Genomic DNA, 14,417 nt, shown 5'->3' on the forward strand with positions numbered 1-14,417 from the left:
AAGACATGAAATAACAAGTATCGGTGAGGAGGTGAAGAAAAGGGAACGCTTATGCACCGTTAGGAGGAATGTAATTCTGTGCAACCACTAGGTCAGATGGAATGGAGGTTCCTCAAAAAATTAAAAACACAGCTCCCACATGGTCCAGGAATCCCACGTCTGAGTATATATCCAAAGAAAATGAAAACACTAATTCAAAAAGATACACGCACCCCAATGTTCACTGCAGCATGATTTAGAGTTGCCAACATTTGGAGACAATCTAAGGGTCCACTGCTTAGATTTATGACTGCATAAAGAAATACATCTGCAATGGGAGATACTAAACTATAAAAAAGAAGGAAATCTTGTCATTTGTGACAGCACAGATGGCCTTTGAGGGCATTATGCTAAGTGGAAGTAGAGAAAAACAGAGTCTAAAAACAAACAAAATAAAAAACGCTCATACATGGAACTCAAAGATAGATCGGTGATTGCCTAAAGTGGGGGGTGGAGGGCAGGAAAAATGGGTGAAGGGGGGTCAAAACGCAGAAGACTTCCAGTCATAAAATAAAGAGGTTATGAAGATGCAATGTATAGCATGGTGACTACAGTTAATACTACTGTACTCTAAATCTGAAAGTTGCCAAGAAAGTAGATCTGAAAAATCCTCATCACAAGGAAAAAAATATTCCAACTATGTATGCTAATGGATGTTAGCTAGACTCACTGTGGTGGTCATTTCACAATATACTCAAGTATCAAATCATTATGTTGACACCTGAAGCTAATGTTATTTGTTAATTACACCTCAATTAAAAAAAAAAAGTCTAAAACACTGTAACAGTACCCTTCTCTGAAAGATAAAACTTCCTCATTTAACTGGTAAATACGCTTTGTCCTTCAAACTGAATCCAGACAAGGAAAACAGATTAGATCACCTTATTATCTCTTCCAGTCATACTTCTATGAATTTCCTACCATAACCTATTAAACAATGTAGTTTTATGTTTAAATTTTAAAAGTATAGTAATACCCAGTTACTTGCTTCTGATCTCTTATATTGGCCAGCCACTTTCATTAAAAACAGAAAAACGAAATGAAAGAACATGGGATTTCAAGTCTGTAAACCTCTGTAACATCAGGCAAGTTATATAACCTCTGAGATAATCAGATCCCAAATCTATGCAATAAGAGTAACGCACCCTTTTGGTTTCACTTCATCAGGGATGTTGTAGTGACTTAAGTAAGGTAGTGTATATGAAAACCCTACTTTGTCTAGGATTTTATGGTTTTTCACACAAGGTGAAATGCCTCAAAGGCAGAAAACCTTCCTTATCTCCCCATCTCGAATGTTCAACACAGTGCATGACTTTTACTTAGTACCCAACACCTGCTTTCTGAACAAATCGCCCCCTTCTTCTGGATCCTCTGAGCACATGGCATAGTGTTCTGCCCTCAAGACATGAAAGGGCTTGCAGTTGATATGATGAAAATATAAGAACCAGGGCTGCTTTACCTTGTGGATTTGGTAAATTATATCAGGCTGGGTTATACTTAAAATGTCATTGTTGCCTTTCAGAGGCCGGGCATGATCTTGAAATTCTTGTCCTCGGAAGTCGTCTTCACTCAGCTTGTGCCGCTGGATCATGGTCCCCATGCCTCCATCGAGCACCATGATCCTCTCCTGGAGGATGGCTTCGATATCGTCCTGCAGGGTCTTCTTCATCCCTGCTTTCAAGAGAAATTTGACTTTACAAAGTGAAAGGGGAAAAACGTGTGACGAGGGAGTTTAGACTAAATTAGAAGAGTTGACAACAGGGAGTAAATGGGGCTCATGAAACAGGTACTGATAACCATGGAGCATTTCAAAAATGCTGGCCTGAAATCTCTTCATTAAAGTCATCACAACACTTAATGAAATAAAAGATTGTACATAGCACAAAATCACTGGTCAAGCACCAAACCAAGGTTAAAGCAGGCTGGCATCATTCCTGTTTCAGAAGTGAGCAAAACGGGCAGCAAAGGGCCACGTGCTACAGGCCAGGCCAGTGGGGGAGAAGGCCTTCTGGGCTCTGTGCACACGTACCCGCGACAGGGCGACTTATCTGGGTGATGGAAAGCCATCAATGAGTTCCAATGATGGCCTTCCCATGGCTGGGTTTGGAACTAGCCATCGGTTAGTTCCAAACTGCCCTTTAAACTGTTAGCTTTGACCCATGCGCTGCCAGAACTAGGAACAGCCTACACATAAGGGTTTTCCTCATCTCTGCTCCATCTCTGAAACGATACCACCCCAACACCTTGGAGCTTCTTTCTCAACCCTCCCCATGTCCTCCACCTCCACTTCCTGGCCCTGAAAAGCCCCCAGTGCCCACTCCTTCCAATCCTATTTTCTATTTCCAAGAATTACAGGAAAGCCACAAAACTGTGCTGACTGGGGTGGCTGAAACCTATGACATGGTACCTCCACTTTGGCCCCTCTTTCTCAGCTCCCTCAGGGCTTCCTACACCTGCTGACCCAAATCCCTCCTTCTTTCTAGCACCCAGTCCTTCTTCTCCTCTCTCCCAGGTGACTTCACCTCGGCCCCTTCAGAAGTGTCTTCTTTTGGGAGCTCCTCGAATTCACCCCCCTCCACCTCCACATCCTCTGGCAGCTCAGTTCCCGCTATCTTCCTCCCCTCGCACCTAAGGAAGGGCACGTGATCACCTCCACCACCTCCCACAGTCCATCCCACCCCCAGCAGGAATTCCCCCAGTTTCCTTCTTGACGTGGCTTCTTCCTCCACCACGCACTGAAATTATTTTCTAAAGTCACCAATGACCTTCTAATTAGCAAAAGCACCTGGATCCAATATTAGACCCAGATTTCAAACTGTCTACCTGAGACCATCACCTACAACACTTCACTGGCCCTCAGGCTACTCTCCAGAACCAAACCTGCCACATCCCTGTCTGACCCTATTTCTCTGACAGGCATCACTCTTCCCAGCAGCCTGACCTGAAAACTTGAATGTTACCTGACTCTTCACTCTCCGTGATAACCAACATCTACTCAGGCATGTATGATAGGTGGGGGTGGGGGACAATTAGGCAGTGGTCCAGTCATTTCAAGCTCAAGTCAACAAAGGAAATTCAGGTGTGACATTAACTTGGACACCCCACAATGTAGCTACCCTATCAGGTAATAAGCACCCAGAATTTGAGAAGATTAAGCTAATGGTGGCAGAACCAAAAGCCAAGAAATCTGAGTTTTAGTCCCAGCTCCCATAAACACCTATAGAGTTTTGGAAAAGACTTTATGTTTCTGAAAAATGGGGAAATAGCTGTCCTTCCATTATCATAGGAACTGTGATAATAGAATGAGACAATATGTCTGAAGGCAAATCTCAGATGTTAACAGCTGGGACTCTCAAATCTCATAAGCTGTGAAATGAGACATCCATGACATAAACACACCATAAATGTGAACGGCTCCTAGTTTATCATGATTGTCATAAAGCTAATACAAAGTGGAGCTAAGATCGAAACCCTGAAGGTTGTGTCCTATACACTACAAAGTCCAGCAGGCCATGAAAAAAACATCACGTCAGCCTAAAGCTCTCACCTCTGTTCGTGCTGGGGCGGGAGGTGTGTTGGCCTCCTGGAAGGAATGGCCTGTTTGCAGGTTTGGAAATGAACAAGAGGAAGTGAACAGAAGGGAGACAACGCTCGATGAAGACAATTAAATGGAGATGGTTTCAAATGCAGAATGGGGAGAGAGATTAAAAACCTTAACCCATATGCCCAACTGAATTCCTTCCTTCTTATAAGAATGTAGCTGCACTCCACCCTGAAGTAGATGATGTGACTCAATCACAGGATGGCCATGGGTGTTGTGTCCAAGAGAAGCACAGGGTGTGGACTTGGGGGGGAGCAGGTCATACATCTGAAATTTAATTCAAAAAGTATTCAGACCTTCCAAGAACAAAAAAACAAACACAACACCAGTCTTTTCTGCAATGAAATATGTCTTTTGGCATCAGCAAAATGGTTGATGGGTATCCTATTATTTTATGTCCTTGTCCTTCCATCTCCTCCGCTAACCAAGTACACTCACGTTTAAGGGGGCAGGAAGAAGGAAGGAGAAATTAACACAACAGAAAGTGCTGTACCTCCTCCCACCCTGGTCCACCTCATCAGTTTGTTTGACATTTCTCACGGCAAATCTGACAATGGAGAGTGCCTCCACTCCTCCCATTTTCATAAAAAGTCTACGCGTGTTACCATGAGGCCTCTACTGTATTCACTTTTCAAATCAGAAATATAATCTGTTTTCAGTCTTTAAGATAGTTCATTGTTTGCCATAAAACAACCCCATCCCCACACATACAAATTTTGACATCTTAAGAGCCATCATATATCCAAGAGATCAAAGGGTTTCTTTAAACTCTAAACAAAATATGTGAGAAAAACTTGACACATTTATTCTGGAATTTATGTAGAAGACTCAAAGTCCAGAAAGAGCTCAATTGAACTTTTAAAAAGTAGAAAGACATTACTTGGCCTACCAAATATTATCGATATGCTGCAAAACAATATCATAAAATAAGGTAAATAAAATATAGAATATCTTTGTTACCAAGTATAGTAAAAGACCGCTAAAGACTTAAAAAGCTCACCCTGTAATTTTTTTTTAAAAAAAGGTGATTTTGATTACATAAAAACGAAGAGTTTCTTTTAATTGAGTCACCACAGACAAAAGTAATAAATAGATTATGAATTGGAGAAAGAGTCTGTGACGTATAAAACTGAAAAGGACTAACATCTATAATGTACCAGGAGCTCCTACAAATCAGTAAGAAATGAAATAGAAAAATGGGGGCGGGAGGCAACAGTGGCTAGGATTTGATGTGTTCACAGCTGCAGCCTGGGTTCAATCCCTGGGCTGGGAACTGAAATCCCACTTCAAGTTCCTGTATGCTATAGGGGCGGGGGCGGGGGGGGAAGATGTATAGAGTCAAATCAAGAGAGGGAAAACCTGAATAATCAACAAGTAAATGAAGAGGTGCTCAAACTCATTAGCTATCAGAGAGAGAAGAATTAAGACAAAGCCAATATATACACTAATGGGTGGGCAATATTTTGGGAATTTGGATAATGTTAAAGAAAATCTAAGTCCTCGAGCATGCCAGCTGGAAGGTACACAGATACAGCCATTGTGGAGAGCAGCCCAGCAGGAAATTAAAGCATGTGGAAAACCCAACAATCTCACTCCTGGGTTTATTTCCCAAAGTCTCCATTGATCCATAGAGAACAAGTAGATGTGCGCTGAAGTGGTAAGTTAGAGACATTCTTGGGAAATAGCAAAATAAAACGTGGAGGATGCTCATGTAGGATATTACGGGGTAGTAACCAGATCTATCACTGTATTGCTCTATTTTAAGGACAGGATACTGAGTGAGAAAGTTAGGAATGGCTGACTACCAGGACTCTACTTATGTAATTTTTTTTCCCTTGTCTTTCTAGGGTCACACTTGTGGCATATGGAGGTTCCCAGGCTAGGGGTCAAATCAGAGCTATAGCTTCTGGCCTATGCCACAGGCACAATGCTGGATCCAAAACATGTCTGCAACCTACACCACAGCTCACACCAAAGCCAGATCCTTAACCCACTGAGCAAGGGCAGGGATCGAACCTGTGTCCACATGGATACTATTCAGGTTTGTTAACCACTGAGCCACAATGGGAACTCCTTCATATAAATTAAAAATACAGGAGTTCCTGTCTTGGCTCAGCGGTAACAAACCCTGCTAGTATCCATGAGGGTTCGATCCCTGGCCTTGCTCAGTGGGTTAAGGATCCAGTGTTGCTGTGAGTTGCGGTGTAGGCTGGCAGCCGCAGCTATGATTTGACCCCTGGCCTGGGAACTTCCACGTGCACAAAAAACCAAAAGATAAATAAATTAAAAATACATACACAGAAGAGTCTAAGGGGAAATGTACAAATACAGGGAAATAAGTGAAACAGGCTATCTATGGGAGCAAGAAAATTGTGAAAAGAAAACAGAGGTAAAAGGGAACACATAATAAAACAAATGTCAGTGGGAATTCCAAGTACCGAATACAAAACTCCTCTGCAACTGAGGTCCTTAAAAATCCAATGCTCTTAACATTTTCACCATGCTTATTTATCCTTTAGGGGATAATGTAAGATTTAAGGTAAAAGAGACTCAAAGGTTCGCCTCCTATATTTGTTGATTGGTGTAAGTTTTCCCTGTTCTAATCTTTATGTACTCCCACTTTATGTAAAGTAAGGGATTATCTTTCACAGACTTCTAATCACCATTGCTCCTCCAGAATCTTCTCATAACAGTAAGTCACCTTAACAATTCTCCTTTTCCTTGGCAGGGTGAGCATTCAGTGAAATGCTGCTCTTCCATAAATAACAACAAATGTGGTACTGGAATTCCCTGGCAGCCTAGAGGTTAAGGACTCAGCATTGTCACTACTGTGGTTCAGGTGACTGCTATGGCAGAGGTTCCATCCCTGGCTTAGGAACTTCCACATGCCCCAGGCACAACCAAAAAAAAAAAAAAAAAAAAAAAAAAACAACGCCAACAAACAGAAAATGTAGTATCTATTTGTATTCAGTCGATTAGGTCTAGAACATTCTGTACATTCTACTCCTGACTAGTCAGGTTCTAAACAGAGAAGATTCTCCCCAACATCTTTCACAGTGAATACAGGAATACGAGTTTTGCAGGTCCTTCATGTGGCTGACTAGTTACAACACAGAAATATTTTTATGTTTAACATATAGATGTATATATAGGTAATGCAGTCCATAAGAGAGAGTCCCAAGGAATGTCCTCATCCAGGGAGCCTAAGAGATCACAGTATTTTTCCCAGTTTGAGAGGACCTCAAATTTTGTTTATTCAGGGGATTTTTTTTATTGCTTAGCTGATGATATTTTGATTCATACTAAGTGATTCAAACATAGGATTAACTGAGTAAAGCACCAATTAGCTGTTGCGGTGGGTAAGTCAGGTAGTACCTCCTGTAAGAACCATCCTAAAGAATGACAAAATGGGAGTTCCTGCAGTAGCGCAGTGGGTTAAAAATCTGACTGTATGGCTCAGGTCGCTGCCTAGGTGAGGGTTCAAACCTGGCCAGACACAGTGGGTTAAATGATAACCAGCATTGCTGCACCTGCAGCACAACAGGTTGCAACTATGGCTCAGATTCAATCCCTGGCCCCGAGGAACTTCCATACGCCACACCCCCCACACACACCAAAAAAAGAATAACAAAATGAAGGTATAAACCAATAAATCCCTAATACATGGATTTATGTAGTAAATAGTGTCAGGAACAACAGAATGATTCCATACAGGTCTGATTTATTTAGGACTCCCATATCTACCACAAAGAGCAAGGAATTTTTATTTTCTGTATTATAAACAAATGATCCCAACACTTTCTCAACAGTTTCCTAACTTTACTGTATTAAAGATATCTTACTGCTGCCCTACAAGTCCCTTACAATATACTTCACTTTTGAATCTCTAATTTTTAGTTTGCACCAACTTGTTACACTTTATGGACATTTCTTTGCTTGTGCAACATTCCATTTCTGAAATATATTATTTCCCCTTTGATTTTAATAAGACAGGGAAGGATTAGAAACATGTAACCTGCTGATATCAATGCAATGGCTCATTTACTCATTCTTTCATTAATCTTTTATCAACTGAGTTCCAGATAACATACACAGTACCATGAAGCAAGGATGAAACTAAGCAATCTTTAGAAAATATCGTCTAAAATTTCTCACAGGTATTTGCTAGCCAACCTCTTCCCTAAGGGGGTACAATCTCTTTCCTAAGGGGGTTCAACCATGGTCTGAGGTCATGGACATTTAGCCTTAGGGCCCAATCTTGAGAATCAATGACCCCCAGCTCTTTATTAAAGAGCTTTCACTAAGACTGCACACCAATAAGTATCAAAGGATTTTTAGGAAGTTAAAACCTGATTCTTTTTTTGGGGGGGGGTAGGGCCGTACTCGCAGCATATGGAAGTTCACCCACACCACAGCTCACAGCAATGCCAGATCGTTAACCCACTAAGTGAGGACAGGGATTGAACCCGAAATCCCATGGACCCTAGTCAGGTTTGTTAATCACTGAACCACGAAGGGAACTCCACAGAACCTGATTCTCATTCCAACATAAGGATGCCCATACAGAGAGATGCGGGAATAAATCTGAAGTCTTTTCTAGGCCCACTGGCCTGGCTAGGAGCTCATTCAGGGGCCCAAGACTTGTTAAACTTGACGGACTTGATGTTCAGCTGTGGAGGCGAGCCTTGGGATCAGGAAACTGGGCTAGATCCAAATACTCAAAAATTTTCTTTTCATTTGCTGTAAAAAGATCACTCACTATTCAAACTATGCTAAATCTTTAGAGGCATTTTGCTGCTGATACAGTCAGATGAAAGGGAAATACTTTCTTTTGCTTTTCTTTTTTTTTTTGGGGGGGGGGGATTCTTTTTTTTCTGATTTCTGGGAGGGCCAGAAATCATGAGTAAGGGATATTATTCAAATAAATATAGGATGCCCCTAGGAGAGGTATAGTCTTACTTTACAGCAACAGTATTAAAATGTCAGTCACAGTCCCACTTGTTTCATGAACAATGTTAAGGGTCCCATCTATCAGTTCTCTAGAATCAATGGAGCCACTAGCTGACCTGTGAAAAATTTCCCTCTGAGTTATGAATTCAGTCTTCACCCTCCTCCCTGAGCTGAACAACCTCACCTGTCATCGCTGTTGTTCTGTCCGTATTACTGATTCTCTTGTTTCTTCATTTCCTACTTCATGCCCCAGATGTTTTTATGGGTGTATTTGTCCACAAATTATAAGGAGGGACGACATTAAAGACCCAGGGCTCACTTTAAAGCTGAAAATACATTTAGCTCCTGTGCTAAACTAGTTTTTTTGTTTTTTGGTTTTTTTCCTTCTTGTTGATGCCAGAGTCACCAACATTAGAATCACTTGGGACTGTTAACTCCTCAAACCCACCGAGTACCTGCTCATCTATTTTAAAACAGTGATTCTAGCACACCTGAGTTTACAGAACGCCTGCTCTAACCCCGAAGCGGAAAATAAAAGTTTAACGCAGTTTTAAATAGTTCTCTTCTCTCTCAGCATTTGAACTTCCTTTGGCTTAGGTGCTCAATAAATACATGTTGAGTAAACATGTTCAATCATGCAAAACTTCGCTAGCGCCCTGCTGGAATATGCCATACCAAACTGCAAAGTTTAGTTAACGTTCAGAATGTGCTTCGGGGATTGATGGTTTGAAGGCGGGTTGGTGGGGGAAGTAAAGAACCTACGCAGCAACAAAAACCGGGACCTCCAGGATCCTGCGCAAGTTCAAAGGCACCGCCCGCCACTGGGAAACCCAACCAGGTATCTCCAGACGGAGTCTAGAATCACCCCCAGGGAGCAGGAGACTACAGTGGAGCGAGGCACAGAGAGCGGAGCGCGGGTCTCACTCACCGGCCTGTGGCAGGTCCTGGAGCGCGGGGGACATGCTGCCGAGTCTGCTCCCAGTTGGGCAGGGGACGCGGCGGCAAAGACGCGCTCTCCAAACGAAGCGGCCCAGAGCCACGCCAGCTAGTGCGGGGCGAGCGGTTCACGGGCGGTCCGGGCTGCGGGGCACACTGAGGGGCCTCCCCGCATCTGCCGCCCGCCGCAGGGCCTCCGTCTGGCCTGAGCGCGGCGTGGCAATAACAGCAGACCCCGACCCAAACCACTACCACAGCACGCGCTTCCTCGCCAGCCGGCCGGTCGTATGCAAGGGTCTGACGGCCAGAGGCCGGGTCGCCGGGAGGGAGGCGAGTGGACCGAATATGAGGATTACGTGGCCGGCGAGGCGTACGACCAGGACTCACAGCCCCCGAGGCTTTGGGGCAACTCGGAGGACTGTTAGCTTCTGCGCTCCATCCAGCCTCAGCATGGGAGATCCCGTCCCCGCATGGTAGGTCCCGCCCTCTCAGAACTGTGATTGGTCTGTAGGAGCTCCTCGCCTCTGTATTGGCCAATCGATCTCAACCAATCACCTGAGGCCTCGCCCCAGGGCTCTCTGGGAGATGTAGTGCTGGCGTCTCAGGTGCTCAGCTGAGGATTTGAGCTTCTCAGCCCAGCGTCAGGAAGTGCAGCCACAGGGGGTCTCTCCAAGTTTAAATCGTGGGGCAAACTTGACGTGACCCCAGTGTGTCGTATGATGTCAAGAGCCTGGTACTGGGAGTCTAGAAGGCCAGGTACTGGTCATGCATTTACTGTTTACTGGCACTGGGCAAGGTACTTAAATCTCTTGGTCGCCATTCTACACTTTACAAAACAGGAAATGATAGGGCGGTGAAAATTACTTTTTCCTAAGGTTGAGTGGGGATTAAATGAGATAGTATGAACCCCTGTGAAAACTCTTATGTACATGCATGCCTCTTTTTTTGTTCCTTTTTGGCAGCACCTGCTGCCTATGGAACTTCCCAGGCCAGAAAACCTGCCTCACCGCAGTAACTGGAGCCACTAACCTGTTGAGCCAGAGGGAACTCCCAGATATGCATTTTAATTGTCATTTATTGGCAGTAAACATTATTATGTGGCAGGCTGTGGACTACTCACTAGGAATGAAAAGAGGGGCACGCTATATCACACCCCCACCTCTGTTTTAAGAGGAGAAACTCACAGTCTGGCTAAGGCTAATAATTGAATAGGAAAAAAAAAAGAACCACATGCAGTGTGCCAAAGGAGCTCAGTTCTCCAAGGGAGTTAGGGGACATTTCAAAGAAGAGGCTGGGTTCTGAAGGAAAAGTGTGTGCCAGATAAGGCCATTCCAGTTGGGAGAAACTCCCTGGGTAGAACATGACACTTAAGAGAATTTGAAAGTAGAGGACCGCTGTGTAAGGCTGAGCATGCTAGAAGGAAAAGCAAATGAATCAAAAAACGAAAATAGAGACAAAATTATGATACTTATGAAGCTTCAAAAAAAAACCCCACAAATTTGCTTGCCATTCTCCTTTTACTTTACTGTATGTATACTTCCTTTTTTTTTTTGGCTGCACCCACGGCATGTGGAAGTTGCTGGGCCAGGAATCCAACCCACGCCACAGCAGTGACCCAAACCACTACAGTGAACACTGGATCCTTAACCTGCTACACCACGGGAGAACACCTACACCTCTTTTTAAAAATCTATAAAATTATAATAATGGTTATAGCATCTTTATCAAAGACATACCTGGAGGGAAGGAAATGGAGTGAGTGAAGAGAGAATGAAACAGAAGTGTGGGAGGAGGGAGTTCCCGTTGTGGCTCACAGGTTAAGAACCTGACTAGTATCCATGAGGATGTGAGTTTGATCTCTGGCCTTGTTCAGTGGGTTAAGGATCTGGAGTTGCCTTAAGCCACGGCATGGTTTGCAGATGCAGCTTGAATCCAGTGTTGCTATAGCTATGGTGTAGGTGGCAGTTGCATCTCCAGCTCCAATTTGACCCCTAGCCTGGGAACTTCCATATGCCACAAATGTGACTCTAAAAATAAAATAAAAAATAAAATAGAAGTGTGGGGAAAGGGATATCCCTGAATAGCTGAGATCTTATTAAGATTGTAAGTGCTAGTTTTAAATTTTTCACCTATCTCTCAAAGTCTGTTGATGTCTCTCTTGCAAAATAGTCTTTCAGGAAGTTCCCATTGTGGCTCAGGGGTAATGAAGCCAACTAGTATCCAGTAGAACGTGGGTTTGATCCCTGGTTCTGCTCAGTGGGTTAAGGATCCAGCATCACCATGAGCTGTAGTGTAGGTGGAAGATGAGGCTCAGATCTGGTGTTGCTGTGGCTGTGGTGTAGGCTGGCAGCTGCAGCTCTGCTTAGACCCCTACCTGGGAAGGTCCATATGTCATGGGTGTGGCCCTTAAAAACAAACAAACAAAAAAAACTTTCAGGCACCTGGTCAGATCCCATATCCTGGTAGAAAGACCAGGTTCGTATATCAGTCTCTGTTTTTAGCAAGTCAGTCAAGTTTAGCTTCTCAGCTAAAACTGATCAAACCCAGTATTTTCTTAGTCATAAAAGGGTTACAAAATTAAAGGGATGCTGCCTAAGTGGGGCTGTACATTTCTACGATAAAAAAACTCACACAACTTAAGGAAAAGTTCTGAGAACACTGTTGTGGGGTGAATTGGGTCCCCCTCCCCCAAAAGATATGTCGTTCAGTCCTAAACCCCAGGACTTCAGAATGTGAGCTTATTTGGAAATGGGTTTGTTGCTGATAAAATCAGTTAAGATAAAGTCATACAGTAGAGTAGTAGAGCAGACCCTTAGTTCAATATAACTGGTGTCCTTATAGGAAAAAGGAGAGAGATACACATGAAGAAAACAGCCATGTGATGGCAAAGACAGAGATTGGTGTTATGCAAACTGTGAAGTAAAATTCTACTTTATGGAAAGACAAGAAAAATTAATTTTTTATTAAAGTATAGTTGATTTATAATGTTGTGCCAATTTCTGTTCTATAGCGAAGTGACTTGGCCATACATATATACACATTCTTTTTTAAATATTATCTTCCATGGTCTGTCCCAGGAGGTTGGATAGAGTTCCCTGGGCTGTACAGCAGGACCTCATTGCTAATCCATTCTAAATGGAATAGTTTGCATCTACTAACCCCAAACTCCCTGTCCATCCCATTCCCTCCACCTCCCCCTTGACAACCCCAAGACAAGAAAATTTGAAACATAAAAATTCTTCTCTGCCCTTTGGCCTCCTTGCTCCCCACTCTGCACTGTGTCTGCCTTAAGCGTCGGCCAGACCTCCCCCATCGGCAAGAATACCTGCTCCACCAAAAAGAGCAGCATTCTCCCAGCGGCAACAAGTCAACTCCTTAAAGATAACATTCCTTCACGATCTTATAAGGGGCCACCACAATGACACTTAGATCTGGATTATGTTAACTGTCAATAATTCGTCATTTGACATGCAGCCCTCTGTCTGAAAAAACTTACATAACTGTGCCTTAACTTCTAACAGAACAGTCCTCCGAGTTTTTTTTGTTTTTGTTTTTGGTTTTTTTTTTTTTTTTGGCTTTTCTAGGGCCGCACCCGCGGCATATGAAGGTTCCCAGGCTAGGGGTCCAATCGGAGCTGAAGCCACCAGTCTATGCCACAGCCACAGGAATGTGGGATCTGAGCTGTGTCTGTGACCTATACCACAGCTCATAGCAATGCTGGATCCTTAACCCACTGAGCAAGGCCAGGGATCAAACCCACAGCGTTATGGTTCCTAGTCGAATTCGTTAACCACTGAGCCATGACGGGAACTCCCAGTTCTCAGAGCTTTCTCAGATACTCTTCCTGTGTTATAATCCTCAAATTGGCTCAAATAAAATTTTCCATTTCTTCCTTAAATCAACTGATTAATTTTTTGTCAACAAAACCAAGGAACACCAAGAACTGCCCACAACATCAGAAGGTAGGAGTTCCCATTCGTGGCTCAGTGGTTAACAAATCTGACTAGGAACCATGAGTTGTGGGTTCGATCCCTGGCCTCGTTCAGTGAGTTAAGGATCTGGCGTTGCTGTGAGCTGTGGTGTAGGTTGCAGACTCGGCTCGGATCCCGCATTGCTGTGGCTCTGGAGTAGGCTGGCGGCTACAGCTCCAATTTGACTTCTAGCCTAGGAACTTCCATATGTTGCGGATGTGGCCCTAGAAAAGGCAAAAAGACAAAAACAAAAAACAAAAAACAAAAACAAATCAAACATCAGAAGGTAGAAGAGACAAGGAAGGATTCACCCCTCTGGCTAGTTGTAAAAATTATTATTGTTTATTGTTTTTTTAAATGTCTACACCTGTGGCATGTGGAAGCCCCCAGGCCAGGGACTGAATCCAAGTTCCTTTACCCCAGTGAGCTGGGCCAGGATTGAATCTGTGCCTCTGCAGCGACCTGAGCCACTGCAGTCGGATTCTTAACCCACTGCTCCACAACTGGCACTCCTATAAAAATTATTTTAAAACTTTTTCAGAAAAAAAAGTATGGAGGATTTTACTTTATTGTTTTGCTCTGTGTTTTTTTCTGCTCTGGTTTGGACTTTTTATTGGCCACACCCACAGCATATGGAAGTTCCTGGGCCAGGGATTGAATCCAAGCCACAGCTTCAACCTATGCCACAGCTGCAGCAACACCGGATCCTTAAGTCATGGCACCAGGTGGGGGGACCCACACCACCACAGAGACAACACCAATCTTAACCTGCTGCACCACAGCAGGAACTCCTGATTTGTACTTCTTATTTTCTGGGTTTGTTGTTGTTAACGTCTTGGGGGGATTGGGGTTACTTTGGTATTTGTTTTGGTATCTTTCTCTCTTTCGGTTTTGCCTAAGAGTACTCAAATATTTTTGTT

The 14,417-nt window shown here is 43.5% G+C and overlaps 1 protein-coding gene across 4 annotated transcripts in view; it reads right to left on the bottom strand.

The window, feature by feature from the left end:
- MTR (5-methyltetrahydrofolate-homocysteine methyltransferase) overlaps positions 1-9,976 on the bottom strand; it is a 105,988-nt gene extending 96,012 nt beyond the window's left edge. For 2 of the 4 annotated variants that reach the window (XR_014827827.1, XM_021073435.2), the window contains exons 1-2: positions 9,519-9,976; positions 1,499-1,710 (exon numbers count right to left, since the gene is read on the bottom strand). Coding sequence is in view for 2 of the 4 variants with exons in the window: in XM_021073435.2 (XP_020929094.1) it covers positions 1,499-1,710; positions 9,519-9,552 (246 nt within the window). In the remaining 2 variants the exon portion in view is untranslated. Of the gene's footprint in view, positions 1-1,498; positions 1,714-9,518 lie in introns of all 4 variants that reach the window. The other 2 variants (XR_014827826.1, XM_001927058.5) reach the window with 1 other exon arrangement.
- Positions 9,977-14,417: the final 4,441 nt, after the last annotated feature.

The sequence above is a fragment of the Sus scrofa genome, chromosome 14 (genome assembly GCF_054392235.1).
Source record: "Sus scrofa isolate SSC_HxYL_T2T_F1_AM1 chromosome 14, Sscrofa_HxYL_maternal_Yorkshire_Landrace_v2.0, whole genome shotgun sequence".
NCBI classification, from domain to species: domain Eukaryota; kingdom Metazoa; phylum Chordata; class Mammalia; order Artiodactyla; family Suidae; genus Sus; species Sus scrofa.